At 48.2% G+C, this 16,442-nt stretch overlaps 1 protein-coding gene across 1 annotated transcript in view; it reads right to left on the bottom strand.

Annotated features, from left to right (window-relative positions):
• GALNT9 (polypeptide N-acetylgalactosaminyltransferase 9) overlaps positions 1–15,884 on the bottom strand; it is a 246,630-nt gene extending 230,746 nt beyond the window's left edge. The window contains exon 1 of the mRNA XM_054996830.1: positions 15,644–15,884. Coding sequence (XP_054852805.1) covers positions 15,644–15,884 — 241 coding nt within the window. The remainder of the gene's footprint in view (positions 1–15,643) is intronic.
• Between the last annotated feature and the right edge of the window lie 558 nt (positions 15,885–16,442).

Here is a 16,442-nt window from a genome sequence, read left to right as displayed (position 1 = left end):
AAAACGGTATGGGAAATTCTGCCACAGCTTCTTTGAAAACGGTATGGGAAATTCTGCCACAACTTCTTTGAAAACGGTATGGGAAATTCTGCCATAGCTTCTTTGAAAACGGTATGGGAAATTCTGCCACAGCTTCTTTGAAAACAGTATGGGAAATTCTGCATGCCTAGACAACTTCCTGAACTCTTGCAAGAGTGTTTCCTCTCAGGAGGGTTTGGCCACCATTTCTATTGTCCTGCCCCCTTATCCCACACCGGCTCAAAATGCCAAGGGGGTGGCAACGTATGACTTACCATCCGTGGCTGTTGTATAGCTAAGTGTGTTGGGTTGGGGAAAGCAATGGTGAACTACCCTGTAAAAACTTCACTGCGAGACTCTGCGGATCTCTCTCGATGCGCTATAGGACAGACAGGCCTGGAGGGAGACGATCTACGGAGTAGCCGGGGGTCGGACACGACTGTGTGGCTTGGATCGGATCTATTGTCCTGCTAACATTCAGCCAGAAATGGTAGTCGAGGCAGATAACTTGTGAGAGTTTGGGAATTGGTACACACAGCTTGCCACACTACTAAAGGGGCCTGAAGGAAGGAGGAGAATTATCTCCTCCAAGTCTTGAATGGAAGTGGCATCTGGGCCAGCAGCAAACGGACATCTGGCCGTCAGGAGAGGAGGCCACTGCCCTTGAATCGAGCATGGAAACAATAGATGACCGGTCCAGCGGTCTTAAAACTGGCCTCCTGTGCAAGCCACCCCATCCCACACCTGTCAAAAAGAAGCGCATTTTGCCCAAATGGAAGCTTCCAGTAACCTTCAATGACAGCCGCACATAGAGCCCATTAAAACAACCGAAATGTATGTGTGTGCACATCAGCAATTTGGAAAAGAAAAAAAGAGATGCATAAGAGATGTATAAGACATACGGCACAGACCCAGCAACCACAAATTTTTAAAAAAACCTAACGATGCATTAGCTCCACTTTGAAAACAATAAGACAAGCAATTCAGAACACCAGACTCTCTGTAGAAGTTCACATCCGTTTGAAAACATTCCTAATAAAAAGTATGTCCAATCAAGCTCCGTGGTGGTTTCTCCTGAGAAAACACGCTTAAATTTACACAGCACAGGAAATGAGAAACCAGTTCACTCCGTAAGGGTTGTCCAAGCATATTGGTATTACCATTCATTAGTATTTCTGCATATCCCATCCTTTATTAGTTCATCATAGAGATATCTGTTACAATAGGATATGTGCCCATAGAATAACATCGGCTGAATTGTGAGATGGGGACAATTTAATCCTGAAGTTACAACACAGGAAAGAGAGAGACAGGTATATGGTGATCTTATGTGAACTAACCAAAAGGAGACAGGATCTTGGCTTCGATTTGCCACTTGGCTAAATTGTCAAACTGTTAGCTAGCAAAATACCTTTTAGCTAGCAAGATACCATTTAATATTTTCCTTCCAGCGTTCTGCCTGACTTGTCCATATACTGACGGTTCCCAATTATCTGTGCTTTCTAGGATTTAGGTTTAGTTGTTAACGTTTCTTATGCTCATGGTTTCGGAGTATGAAATGTCTGCTTGAAGAAATCCCATGTCTGTGAAGCCAAGCTGCTCCGTTATACAGCTCAGTCAGGTGTTGAAAGGCTATCTCTGCCTGAGAGACACAGGAGAAGAGAATGGAAGGTAGGATAGAAACCCACGAGCTCTGACTCAGTTTCACACACCCAAATAAACCCCTAAATGTCTGGTGTGCAAGAAAGCCATGACAAAAACATAAAGGAGGGCAGGGGTCATTTCATAGAAAAAGAGCTGAAGGAACTCATTAACACTGCTCATTAGCATATGCCACACCCCTTGACATGTGTCATTAGCATAACTGATTTGCATATGCCACACCCCCTGACATCACCTATCCTGGCTGTTTTGGACCCAGTCCTGGCTATTCAGGGCCGAAATTGGGCCTAAAATGGCAAAAGGGGGATGAAAATGGCCGAAAAGGGGCCTAAAACTGTTAGGATTGGGCTGTTGTTGAGCGGGAGATTGATCCACCACCTGTCAGAGGCCCGATCCGGGCTGTTTCAGCCCCAATCCAGGCCAAAACAGGCCCAAAATGGCCGAGAGTCAGGTGGGTGTGGCCACCTGACATGTGACCTCTTTTGGGAACTGCCGGAATGGCGTTCCTGCGCGTTCCCCCTCAAAATGAACCCTGAAGAGGGATCTCTTGATGGTGGCAGCTTATCTACTGGAGCTCAGGCAAAGGGGAGGTTGGGGGAAAAAAGCCAGACCCCCTCACTTCCTGACAAATATTGGGATAGAGGAGAAAGCTCAGAGTGAGGAGTAGAGTGACAAGAGTAGTTGTGACCATTTCTACCATTCCCTTGGTTGGATCCAGTGCAAAAGTCCAAGGGAAAAGATGGCGGAGCAGACCTTTCCCGAGCAGACCTTTCCCGACTTTCTCTTCCCTGAGCTTTGATAATATCCTCAGAAGTTCAAGCCAGCCTTGCCAAGAAACTGCAACAATGATGGGGAATCAGGTCACATTATTGCTTTGCCCTCTTCCACCGAGATAGTTCAGGTGGGTAGCTGTGTTGGGCTACTGTTGATGAGCAAGGTTCAAGTCTCCATTAGGATCAGCAGAGGAGGGGGGAGGAGATGATTTTACCTGATCCCCCCTTGCTGCTTCAGCTCCCCCTCCCTCCAGTGGTACATTCTCCTTGCAAGGCTGACCCTTCAAAAGGATTTCCCCCCAAACAGTCTGTTTCGGGAATAGGGGTAGACAGGGCTTTTTTTCTGGGAAAAGAGGTGGTGGAACTCAGTGGTGGAACTCAAGACCGCACAATGATGTCACTTTGGGTCAGCTGGTACAAGGGGGGGGTGTTAAAGTTTAAATTGCCCTTGGCGAAAATGGTCACATGGCCATGGCCCTGCCCCCTGATCTCCAGACAGAGGGGAGTTTAGATTGCCGGCACGGAGGGCAATCTAAACTCCCCTCTGTCTGGAGATCAGGGGGCAGTGCCACCAGCCATGTGACCATTTTTAAGAGGTGCCAGAACTCCATTCCACCACGTTCCCACTGAAAAAAGCCCTGGGGGTATATAGCCACTCTGCCAACCACATCCATGTACTTTCCCACTGATCCAACCCCATACGCTTGGCGTAAAAGTTTGGCAAGATGGTTTTTCAGATGGTTGTCTTCCATAGTGGCTCACATCAGTCAAAAGTGGGGAGAGCAATGGCTTAATGGTAGAACATCTGCTTGGCATACAGACGGTCACAGGTTCTGTCCCCGGCACCTCCAGTTGAAAGGATCAGGTAGTAAGTGATTTGAAAGACCTCTGCCTGAGATCCTGGAGAACAGCTGCCAGTCTGAGTGGACAATACTGACCTTGATGGACCAGTTTTCTGATTCAGTTTAAAGTAGCTCATGTGTTCAAAAGACACCAGACTTTGCCCTCAGGCTTACCAATTGAAAAAGGCAAGGCAAGGCACATAGGGGAGAGAAGGAAACATTTCTATCCAGTTGGGGTTAAGCAGATTTTGCTGGTGTCATCCTGGCAAGAAGGTAACAGGTACAATCTCATGTCCTTCAGACCAAAGCATCCTCCTCCTTCTGTAATCCTTCCATAAAGGTAAGGCAAAGGTAGTCCCCTGTGCAACCACCGAATCATTACTAACCCATGAGGGGAAGTCATATCACAACATTTTCTTGGCAGACTTTTTTTTTAATGGTGTGGTTTGCCACTGCCTTCCCCAGTCACCTACACTTTACCCCCAACAAACTGGGTACTCATTTTACCAACCTTGGAAGGGTGGAAGGCTGAGTCAACCTTGAGCTGGCTACCTGAACCCAGCTTCCGCCAGGATCGAACTCAGGTCATGAGCAGAGCTTGGACTGCAGTACTGCAGCTTAGCACTCTGCGCCACGGGGCTACCTACCTTGTTCAAGGGTAATCCTGAGCAATTAGAAGTTGAGCAGAGTTCTTTCAGCCAAGCTCCCATAGCTGAGGGCTGGACACCAATATATCCTCAAGTCCTAGCTTATAGACCTTGAATCAAAGCCATGGCCACCTGCAGCCATCTTCAAACTCAAAGAAGAGCAAATAGCTATGAACCTGCTTCTAAAAGCCAGCTCCACCCTTGTGAGATTATCTCCACCCCATCTTCTCCTGCAGCAGCGAGAACACCAGCTGGTCCGAGATGTCAGGAGCTTTTAGAAATATGAGTTTTCCAAGAATGCAGGAAATGAAAGAATCAATCACTGGGAACAATTGTTTCAGGTGCTATGGCAGAACAGAGAGAGACAGAGTGAGCTAGTCAAGGAAAATCTCTTATGAGAGCACTTTTTCTCAAAATAGAAGGAAGAAAAAGAGACTTCCAGTGTAGCTACTTGCAGAGAGAAATCTAAATTGCCCAACCGGGGATGCTCAAATTATGGCATTCGGAATAAACGATGCAAATCAGGCAGTCTGAATTACATGCAGCCCAGCATTTTGTTTTTTTTAAAAACCCAGTAACTAGCAATTTTCACCATGATCCAGCAGCTTCTGATGAAAGGAAGGCAGGGGAAAGGGTTGTCCAATGATAGAACAATGCTTTGCATGGAGAAAGTCTCTGATTCAATCCTTAACATCTCCGGTTAAAGCAATAATGACTTTTGCAGCACTTTAAAGGCACCTTCTTGAATCCATCCTCTTTTCGGAGGCCACAAGACTCTGGTCCAAGCTAGAAGTGACGAATTACACTTGAACAGCAAGTGAACAGACTCGCATGTATTCCTCCCTGTTCACTTGCGCTCCACTTGCACTCCACTCAGTCTTCGAGTGGAGTGCAAGTGGAGCGCAAGTGCACAAGGAGGAATACACGCAAGTCTGTTCACTTGCCGTTCAAGTGTCAGTCGTCACTTCTAGCTTGGCCCTCTTTCATTGCAACACTCTAGCAAGGCCACCCTACTAACTGGAATTTTATTTTATTTATTTACGTCATTTATAGTCTGCCTTTCTCACTGAGACTCAAGGCGGATTACACAGTATGAGGTTAATACATCAAGTAAGTACATTTCAATACAATACCATAAGGGAAACAGATACAAGTTTAAAAGACATAGTATTAGCAAGGATCCAAGACATAGCAGAGATACTGCAGCAAAACATAATCAATTCTAGGACTAACATTAGACAACATGGAGCGCTGGTTGTGCATAGGAGTACATATTTAAAGCAGCAGATAATATATGAGGCAAAAATGGTGATGAAGTCTATGATCCCCAACTTGTTAGTGAAGCACCTGAGACCCCATCCCTACAATGCAGCCCTCCCATTGGAGTAAAAAGCCTTTTTGAATAGTTCGGTTTTGCATTGTTTACGGAAAGCCAGGAGAGTGGGGGCTCTTCTGACTTCCTCAGGCAGGTCATTCCACAGGATGGGGGCCACCACAGAGAAAGCCCGTGTACGGGCTGCTGCTGACTTCACCTGTGTGCAGCCTGGTACCTGCAGGAGACCCTGTTCAGATGAGCGAAGCTGCCATGGAGGAACGTAGGGAGGGGGCGGTCCCGTAGGTATGCCGGACTAAAGCCTTGAAGAACTTTGTATGGAATAACTAATACTTTGAACTGAGCATGGTAAACGATGGGTAGCCAGTGGAGCGACTGTAGGATGGGAGTGACGTTCAGGCTCCTGCTCGCTCCTGATAACAATCGAGCTGCAGCATTTGGCACTAATTGGAGCCTCCTAGTTAACTTAGATGGCGTCCGATTTAGGAATCTAAGCAGACAGAGTCGAAAGAACCTTTTCTCTGCTGAGGCCTCCGGAGAGCCTCTGCCGGCAAGAATAGACAATGGTGAGCTAGAGTGATGAAGCTGTGGACTGACTTAATACAAAAGAGCTTTTAATGTTGCCATTGTAGGGTGGTGGCTCAGTGGGGAGAGCACACAGACACATGAAGCTGCCTGATACCGAATCAGGTTATCAGGCCGTTGGTCCATCAGAGTTACTACTGTTTAGTCAGACTTGCAGCAGGTCCCCAGGGGTTTCAGGCAGAGCAGACGATCGGTAGATGGAAAGTCAGGCAGAAGACTGGAAGGATAATACGAAAAGGTAGGCTAGGCTGAGATACTCTGACTCACAGTCAGCCAGTGAGCTGAAGCACAAAAGGGACTTGGAACCTCACGGGTCAAAATCCAAGCACTCTAGCTACTATACCACACAGTCTCTCATAGAAATCTCAAATCAGTCCCATGGATTGCAGTGAAATGTAAGCTGGAAAAAACCCGGGATCACAGCTGAACTGCAGTATCAATAGGCAGCAGGTGCGAGCAGCAGACAGCGTGTTCCCTAAGGCACCTTTGCACAACCTGTGAGCTCTTTATTTACTGGAAGAGCCATTCTTGTTTGCCAGATTGAACCCCGGGGAGAAACTCTCTAACAAGCATGAAAAAGTCTTGGCGTCTTCCCCTTCTTAACCCTACGCAAACTGTAGGAGATCCAGGGATCAGGCTGGACGCTATGGAGATGTCACCGTTGCCTTCCCTTAGGCCCGACACAGTCCGTTAGATTAATCTCACCACTTTCCCAGTTTCAACACTGAACTCTAGTCCCTTTTACTTGCAGATTGGATTTAGGTACTTGTTCTAATTCCAAAGGAGTTAGCCGTGTTAGTCTGTAGTTGCAAAATACCAAGGAGTCCAGTAGCACCTTTAAGACTAACCAACTTTATTGTGGCATAAGCTTTTGAGAACCACAGCTCTCTTTGTCAGATGCATGGATCTGACAAAGAGAGCTGTGGTTTTCAAAAGCTTGTTCTAATTCCTGCTCTCAGCTTCAAGCAGAAGAGATAGGAGTGCTCAAAACATCTGTTTATTAACAAGGAGAGAGAGGGATGGAATCAACTGGTTTGGGGACAAGGGAGTTCATGCACTCTACAATTCTAACTAACAGAACATGGCAGGGACTCCCCACCCCCACCCCTATGAGAGTAAACCAACTCACAAAAATATCAGAGGGGGGAACGGACCATTCCATTGTAAGCTGTACAAGAATCCGACGGGCAGGAGAGGAGTTGGAGCAGAGTGCCGGGGCACAGGCAGCTGCAAAGTCCATTTGAAAGGGGCTGGGAAAGGGTGGGATATGCAAACAGGAGGGCTGACATCCAGGATGAAGGGAGGGAGCCGTACAGGCAACGCCAAAGGTGGCAATCCCAGGCTGATCCGGAAGTAACCAGGCAGAGTTAGGAGAAATGAATGAGATGCCTGGAGGGGGGGGGCGAGCAGAGCCATGTGGGAGCCTTGCGAGTAGGGTTCCAGCTCCAGGTTGGGAAATTCCTGGAGATTTGGCGGGTCGAGCCTGGAGAGAGCAGGGCTTCGGAAGGGAAGGGGCCTCAGCAGGGTCTAATGCCATAGAGTCCACCCTCCAAAGCAGCTGTTTTCTTCAGGGGAAATGATCTCTGTAACCTGGAGATCAGTTGCCCTGGAGATCTCCAGCCACCACCTGGAGGTTGGCAACCCTACTTGCAAGGCAGCACTGCCCCTGCTTTCTCCACTGAGCAAGTTTCCTAGAAAAGGGACCAGCAGATGCAGACCAGGAGGCCCCTGGAACACCACTGAAAGGCTGCCAAGAAAAGGAAGCATTGCTCCCTCAGGTCCAGACACTGGAAGCTCAATGATTCTTCTTGGCCAGGCCGTAAGTGTTCCCCAATCAAGCTCTGGTTAGAATAGGTAGACTGAGCTCTACGAGCAAAGGCTGAGAATCTTGGGAATGTTTAGTTTGGAGAAGAGGAGATTGAGGCAGGACATGATTGCTCTCTTTAAATATTTGGAAGGCTGTCATTTGGAGGAGGGCAAGGAGCTGTTCCAGTTGGCAGCAGAGGGTAGGACTTGAAGCAATGGGCTTAAATTACATGCAGAAAGGTACCGGCTGGATATTAGGAAAAGCTTTTTCATGGTCTGAGTAGTTCAAAGGTGGAATCAGCTGCCTAGGGAGGTGGTGAGCTCCCCTTCACTGGCAGCTTTCAAGAAGAGGCTGGATGAATATTTGTCAGGGGTGCTTCATCCTACATTGGGCAGAGGTTTGGAGTGGACTAGAAGGTTTGTATGGCCCCTTCCAACTCTGTGATTCTGAGATTCTGTGATTCTAGGAGGCTGCCATAGCAAAATTCTTTTTTTAAGTTCCATATTGGGAATAAAGAATAAAGTGAATAAAATAAGAATAAAATCTGCTTTTGTCTTTCCCGACTGACCTGGGCACAAGAATCAGGCTTTTAAGTGTTTTTCCATTTCCTCCAGGTTGCAGCAAAACATCCGAATTCTCTGCAGCACGTCCGGCACAGCTGACTCCATTTGTTTCTGCTAAAATATCTGTTCAAATGGCGGGAGGGGGAAAGGACAGAACATTCCTTTGGAGAAGAATGCGTCGTGATTTCCATATCCCTCCCAGCACATCAAGTATGAGATGGGCCTTTTTCTCATTTATCTTCACAAAGAGCTGAAGTTAAGGAAGAGTGACTTGCCCCAAGGCCATCCAGCCATTCTCAGTCAAGACAGGGACTTGAACCTGAATCTCCCGGCTATGAAAACAGATGCATGCAGCAAGCCTATGGATCAGAAGTGACACACAATCTCTGTCTCAAAGCTGGTTCCTGACATCCCATCATACCCTAGCACAGCTGAGAGAATGCAGCCAGGAGGGGTTATATACATAAAAGCTGCTTTAATTCTCAATAGCCAAAGTTCACCAGGGGCACATTTAGCCACCATCACAATGGCAGCTATATCCCAGAATATTCCCCTTTATTTTCTCTCATACAGAAGAGGTTGCATATACACAGCAACAAACCTAAGTTTGTTTCAGGTGGTCTGCAGTAGAAGAGCAAGATCTGGATCCAATAGCACCATAAAGACCAACTAGATTTCCAAGGCATGAGTTCTGGGGGGTCAAAGCTCTCTTAGATGTTTAACAAAGAGAGCTTTGACTTAGGAAAGCTCAAACCTTGGAAATCTAGATGATCTTTAAAACCTAAGTTTGCTACTGAGTGTAAGCAGAACTGAGAGTTTCAGATAACGGTAACCTCTTCTGAATGATGCATACCTTTCCCAGATTTGTTGCATTCCACATTTTTGTTGTTGTTGTTGTTGTTGTTGTTGTTGTTAATAATAATAATAATATCCCACCATCCCTGCAAGCGGGCTCAGGGCATGTTACAACAGAAGATAAAATATACAAGATAAAATTACAATCAATTAACAGCTTTCTAATAAACCCCCTGCTCACCGTATAAAAATCATATAACATCTGACGGAGGTGGAGGTGCGGCTTAACCATGTGTGGTCGCTCATATATGGGGGGTAGATGGTCAATACCCCCTACAGACATAGAGGAGACTGGGAGAGAGGCTCATTGGGTGGAAACCCTGATGGCCTCAACCATATGCCTGGTGGAACATCTCTGTCTTACAGGCCCGCCTGAAGGAGACAAAATCTTGGCGGGCCTGGGTGTCCTCAAAGAGTTCCACCAGGTTGGGGCCAGGACCAAAAAGGCCCTGGCCCTGGTTGAGGCTAATCGAGCCCCCTGGGGTCAGAAACCACCAGTATGTGCTTACCGGCTGATCTCAGCACCCTCCAGGGAGCATATGGGAAGAGTCCCTCAGGTATGCTGCTCCCAGTCCATTTAGGGCTTTATAGGTTAATACCAAAACCTTGAACCTGATCCGGAACTCCATGGGAAGCCAGTGTAGCTGCTGCAGAACTGGAGTTATATGTGTCCTGAAAGGCACACCTATCAAGACACGGGCAGCAGCGTTCTGGACCCGCTGTAATTTCCGGGTCAGACTCAAGGGAAGCCCTGAGTAGAGCGAGTTACAGTAATCCAATCTGGAGAGGACCGTTGCATGGATCACTGTTTCCAGCTCAATGATCGAGAGATAGGGAGCAAGCTGCCTGGCCAGTCAAAGATGGAAAAAAGCAGACCGGGCAACTGCCGCGACCTGGTCCTCCATTGATAAAGAGGAGTCCAGCATCACACCAATACTTCTGACTGGCGAAACGGGCACAAGAGGTGCACCATCGAAGGACGGAAGCTGGATCCCCCCCTCCAACGCCCCATGGCCCAAGTACAGGACCTCCATCTTCATGGGATTTAACTTCAGTCTGCTGTGCTTCACCCAACCAGACATGGCATCCGAAGTTCTAATCAGGGCTTCTGGAGCCAAGCCAGGCTGGCCATCCAACAACAGATACAACAGGGTGCCATCAGCGTACTGGTGGCAACCCAGTCCGAAACTCCATGCCAGCTGGGCGAGGGGGCACATACAGATTGAACAACAATGGGGAGAGAATCACCCCCTGGGGGACGCCACATACCAATGGTTGGCGTGCAGACACCCTCTCCCCTAGCGCCACCCTCTGTCCCCGATTGTAAAGAAAAGAGACAAGCCACTAAGGCAGTCCCTTGTATCCCCACATCGGCAAGGCGCTGGGTCAACAATTCATAGTCAACCGTGTCGAACGCTGCTGAAAGATCCAATAACACCAGCAGCACCGACCCTCCTCGATCCAGATGTTTACAGAGATCGTCTGCAAGGGTGACCAACACTGTCTCAGTCCCATGGTCTGAGCGGAAGCCAGACTGGAATGGGTCCAGAACCGATGCACCTTCCAAGAAAGCCTGCAGCTGCTCCACTACCGCCCGTTCAATCACCTGCTATCTGCAAAAACAAATCTACCCTTTTTTTAAAGTGCAAACCCGAAGAGGGCAGTTGACACACAGCTACTCCGGGAAAAGTTTGGGCTGTGCATCGTGGTAAAAGCACAGTTGCCTACCACCTCTGGCACAATGCGGCATGACCTTTTCTGGAGATTCCAAGGAGGCAGTGTTTCTTTATGCACCAAGTACTGACCCTGTTGGTTCCTTGTTGGTCAACCCTGCTTAGCTTCCCAAATTGGACAAAATTGGGCTATACCATGCTGCCTTCCCTCCCACCTGCCTATCACAATGACAGACATTTTGCTAGAAATATTATGATTGTCACAGAGATCATATAAATCATACGGAGAAGTCATTCAGAGAATGCATGGCTCAAATGAGCTTTGCTCCCACGTAGCAATGGGAAGAAGAAAGAGGCAAGGATTTATGATTTACTTAATCAGCCAAGAGAGAGAGAGAGAGAGAACACACGTAACTTGTTAGCAAGCATTCATCTGAATGGTTTCTAAGGTTACAGAAGTCGTACTACAAGACACATGACAGATGGCAGGGCTTTCGACTTAGGAATAGGGCCAGGGGTTGCTAAAGCAAACATTTCAGCCCCACTGTCCGTTTTCAGAGGAGAGTTTTCTTGATCAGATTCAGAAGCTGGGAAATGTCAGGTCGCCTGTTGTATCCAGTCAAAAAGTCCACCTTGTCCAGCATCCTGGTTTCCACAGTGATCAGACAGATGCTTTCTACAAGCATCCAAGCAGGCATGAAGGTGACCCACCTTTTGTTTGACCCCATCCCCTAGTATTCATCCAAGGCACATACCTGGCCTTCCGAGCTGAACAGACCTTCCATGTCTACCTCCTGTTTACCTCCAAGGTAAACAGCTGTTGATGATCCTACCCAGGGCTTTTTTTCTGGGAAAAGAGGTGGTGGGACTCAGTGGGTTGCCAGCACAAGGGGCAACTCTTGGTGGGAGGTGGTGCCCCTGGTACCACATGCGCGTGCACAAAGTGCACGCACGCTCCCAGGACCGCACAATGACGTCACTTCGGGTCATCTGGAACAAGGAGGGAGTTTAAGTTTAAATCACCTTTGGCGAAAATGGTCACGGGGCCAGTGGCCCCGCCCCCTGATCTCCAGACAGGGGGGAGTTTAGATTGTCCTCCACGCCGCGCAGCGGCATGTCTGGAGGTCTGAGACCTCTGTCTGGAGATCAGGGGGCGGGGCCACCGGCCATGTGACCATTTTCAAGAGGTGCTGGAACACTGTTCCACCACGTTCCAGCTGAAAAAAAGCCCTGATCCTACCCATGAATGTTCCGATCCCCTTCTAAAGCCCAAAGGCATTCTCAAAATGCAAGTGCCCTGTTGATTTATTTTTTTCTCCCTGCAAATTCCCTATGAAGTTAAAAATGAATAACATTGTACCTTGGGCATCAGGGCTGGCGGTGGGGTGATATTACCAAACCCTCCTTTAGATCCTGAAAACTAAACTATCACCAATATGCAGAATTATACTTGCCTGTAACTTGGTGCTGCTCCGACAACCTGAACCCCGACTGAACTAGTTTACTGCCCCCGTTTGCACCATTCCTCAGAACAGCTGGGCTGAATTAGAACACAGATCTATCTAATCTAACACTTTCCCCTCATTCCCACACACACCTTGGTGGCCCGCAAGAAGATTCTGGGAAGTGTGCAAGCAAGGCGTGAAGTCCGGAGCCCTCCAGCCACTGGCAATCAATAGCAGGAGGACTAGAAAGCTGCGAGGTTGTAAGGACATAAGACGAGACCAGTGTTCCCTCCAGCACAGTATCCTGTTTCTGTTAGTGACCGAGCTTGAAGCCAATACACCTGAAGGCACTTGAAAGGCACAGTGGCCAGAACTTTCTCTATTGTGCCCACCAGCAGCTGGCATTCAGAGCCATACTATTTTCGATCACAGGGGTGCTATTTAATCATTGTGGCCGATGTCCAGAAGAGAATGACATCATTGTGGTTCAGAAAAGAATTACTTCATCGCACGTGAAACCTACGGAACTCACTGCTGCAGGATGTAGCGACGGCCACTCGTTCAATGGTAATAAAAAGGGATTAGACAAAAAGTCCAGATTTTAATCCAAAACGCCAAAGGAATGAACAGCTCCTGCATGTAAAGTTCCTAATGAGTGGCCGCTACATCCTGTAGTAGTGAGTTCCATAGGACCACTGAGAGGATACTCAAACAGCCACCTAGGGCAACATCCTGTTTCCGAGCCAGATGGCACCAAGAGTCTCCACCAAGGAGGAATGCAATACCCCATTCCTGCAGGTCAGATCCGGAGGTCAGTGAACAGATATTCCAAAGAGCAATCACAGCCCGTATCCACAACTGTCCGTGCATTAGCAGAACTCCTTTTAAAGTTATTGAAGCGAATGACCAACCCTCACCTTGGGTCAATGAGTTCCACACATGAATCATGCATTGGATGAAACACCATCCCCAGTCTCAGTTTCTCTTTGATCAGAAATGCTTCGCTTTCAGTCTTCACTTCTGACCTCCCTGCAGGTGCGTTGGGACCCATGCTGCCAAGAGGCACCTCTCGACCCCTCTTCAAACGCCCAGACCAACTCTAATCAACATACAAATAAATCCCACAACCTTCCCGACTTTAGGGGCCCTCGGGGACCCTGGAATTTTATCAGAGTTGCCCCTCCCTGCTTAGTGACCCTGCCTATGATTCTCCGGAGGGCTCGACCCATAATATGTATCTAGGCTTTCCGTGCTACCTGCTTTGATCTATTTAATTTGATTTCAAGCCCTTCAAGCGGGCTGACTAGGAGCTCCTACAAAGTATACTGCATTAAAACACTGCCGCTCAAGGATTCAGTAGCACTGGATCATGCAGCAATACCAGAAAGTCCCCATTGGTACAAAAGCATTTCACTTCGTCTGCATTTGGAGTCTGCGGTAACTCTGGTCCACACCAGCATTGTGATTCTAATTCAAAACAGTGCGGCTTGAATCATATCTACTTTAGAAGCTTTATTTGATTTTAAATGTATTTTTTAAAATCCCTAAAATTTGGGAAGGAGGGAAGGAGGTTACAAGTATTTTAATTAAATATACAAGAACAAAGCATTGCAGTTTATGCTGTGCTTCCAAACTATTGCAAATTTAATTACTGCTCACCACGAATCCCTCAGGGTTCGTCTTTAACTGTTTATGAATCACTGTAAATTTGAAAAGTACTTGTCAAGCATCATCCACTTCCTCAATGAAAGGCTAGGTTTTATTAGCTAACTTGGTTTAAACCCACCGATATGCATGATCTCACTTGTATACCCGATGTGATTTTTTTAAAATCCCCCCAAACTGAGGGAATGGCGTAATAAAAATCAAAAGGATTCTTGGTAACTCTCCCCAGTCTCTGCCTTTCATGGGAACTCTAAACAACAATGCCAGTAATAAAAAAGATTGTGGAAATAAGCTATGGAAGAACATCATAGATGGAGACGAAATCTATGCCCAGCACAGCAACACAAGCTTCTGTTACTATTTCAATGGCAATTTGAAAAGCGTGTGACAGAGTTGACAATCACAACAGATAGTTCACTGTGGTTGGTTCATCATAAAGCACTGAGCAGAGACTTGGGCCTGAGAGCAAACCACCGCAAGTCAAGCAGCACAGATGTAACTTCAATACCATCTCACTGCACTAGGGTGTCCAGTCCCACCTCCAGCAGCCAGCCTCGAAGGGCTCACCTGCACACTTCTCTCGAGTTCTCATTGACGGGAGAATCACGTAGCCAGTTGCAAGTGAATTAACCAGTACGTTTAATAGAACTTTTTAAGGTAGTAACACCTCCTAGCATGAGCTCTGGTTTCAGGAAGAGGTTCTGCCTGCATCTGAGCAAGTCCTCTACCCAGTTCTGCTTGCCTGCCACTCTTGGGAATGCTTCATGGCCATTTATATGGTACTTCTCAAAGTGTTGCAAAGATTCTCAAGCCCTGTGACAACAATATGGGACTGCATCCCGTTCCCCTCGTCATTGTGCCTACTGGCATAGACTCCTCAATTCACCAAAACTCCTAGCTTCAGATTGATGTGTTCCAATTGCCAGGACAACAGAGCTCCTCTCTCTGACTGGCTGCAGGCCTGTGATGATCTCCCTAACACTGCCCGCCGTGCATTTTCATGCCATGGTAGCTGTTGGCCTCATACCTTCAGCTCACATGTTCAGTGGCCCATTAAGTCATGAGGTTGGTGCAGACTTGTTGATAGCAAGTGCTGAATAACTGAGAAATCAAGTCACAGAAGTGCACATGTGAACCAGCGGACCCATTTTATAGATGGGGAATGGAGATGGAGATATTGAGATATTGAGCTTTCTGACCACATGGCACTGGTGCTCTACTGGATGAAAATGAAACCCTTGGGTCGTGGGTCCATTTGGAAACTATATATGATAGTGCAGTTGATTTGCTAAGTAGGGTGCAATTGGTTTGCATGTATTGGTCTTTTTTAAAAAAATTAATCTACAGTACTAGATTCTTAAATAGTTCAATATGACTGATTTCTGGAGCCTTTTAAAAATCTGGGAGCAAAGTATAAAAATGGGGTGTGCTCCTACATCCTTCTAGTGTTAGCTTCTGGAATTAGCTGCTCAACTTCACATTCAGTTGGAGACCATGCCTACCTGGCGCACAACTTTAAAAAGGTCACATACCTTCCTCCATTCTCCAGCAATTCCTTTTTCCTGTTTGAAAAAGTAGGGACTGCATCTGAGAAACTCTTAGTAATTCACTATCAGTCTCCAATGGGGGCACCATGTTCCTCATCCAAGACACAGAAAACTCTACAGGATCCAAGCACTGCATAACCTGACTCCTAGCTAGATTTGACTGTACTCTATATGATCCCCTGGATCCCATCCGACCAGCCTCTCCCTCCTCCACTGTCCCTTTCTTACCATTGAGTTGGTTGTACACAACTTCCTCCAGGTGGTCCAGCCGCTGGAGGATCGACTCCCTGTCCAAGAGGGCGCCCACTTTGGCGTTCCTGCTCCTCATCCGCCTGTCGGCGCTCCGGACAATCTGCACCAGCTCCTGGGACCGGTCTTGGATCCTGCAGTAGACCGAGAAGAGGATGATCCCCACGAAGACCAAGATGTTGACAGTCAACAAAGTTTTGATTTTCCTTGCCACCGCCATGGAAGCCGCTGGGTAGAGGAGTGGGCATCAAGGCATGGTGCCCTCGGAGCTGTAGGCGCATCTAAGGCAGTGGAACCTGCCTGCGGAAGGGGTTGCGGGGGCGAGGATGGAGGGGGATTCTGGGCAGGTTTTCACCCCTCTTCCACACCCCCTTCCACCCCTCCACTTGCTTAGAGGGAGGCGAGAGGAGCGGATGGCGAGGGAGCGAGCAGAGGCAGCCGGAGGGAGCTGTCCTTCAGCACCACGGAAGGAGCTGTCCTTCAGCACCACGGCGCTCGCCGCCTCCGCTGGCGGAACGGCGGCTGGCGGAGCCGGTCACCTTCCCCTAGCCCGGCGTTGCTTTGCAGGCAGAGACGAGACGACCCCTCCCGCCCCCTCTCCGCGGCTCGGCGATGGACGGAAGACGCGCTTGCAACGTGGGAATGGAGGGTGCCGGAGGAAGGACGGCGGCCCGGGCAGTTCCCACCGCTCGACCCTCCAGGCCGGCTCGGCTGGTGCGGCAGCCTGAAGGCGCACAAGGCGCTCTTGGCCGGCGGGAGGGAGAGAGCAGCGCGCTGG

This window comes from Eublepharis macularius, chromosome 13, assembly GCF_028583425.1.
Source record: "Eublepharis macularius isolate TG4126 chromosome 13, MPM_Emac_v1.0, whole genome shotgun sequence".
Taxonomy (NCBI): Eukaryota; Metazoa; Chordata; class Lepidosauria; order Squamata; family Eublepharidae; genus Eublepharis; species Eublepharis macularius.
The sequence above is the reverse complement of the archived record's forward strand: the minus strand, read 5'-3'. Positions and strand labels throughout refer to the sequence as shown.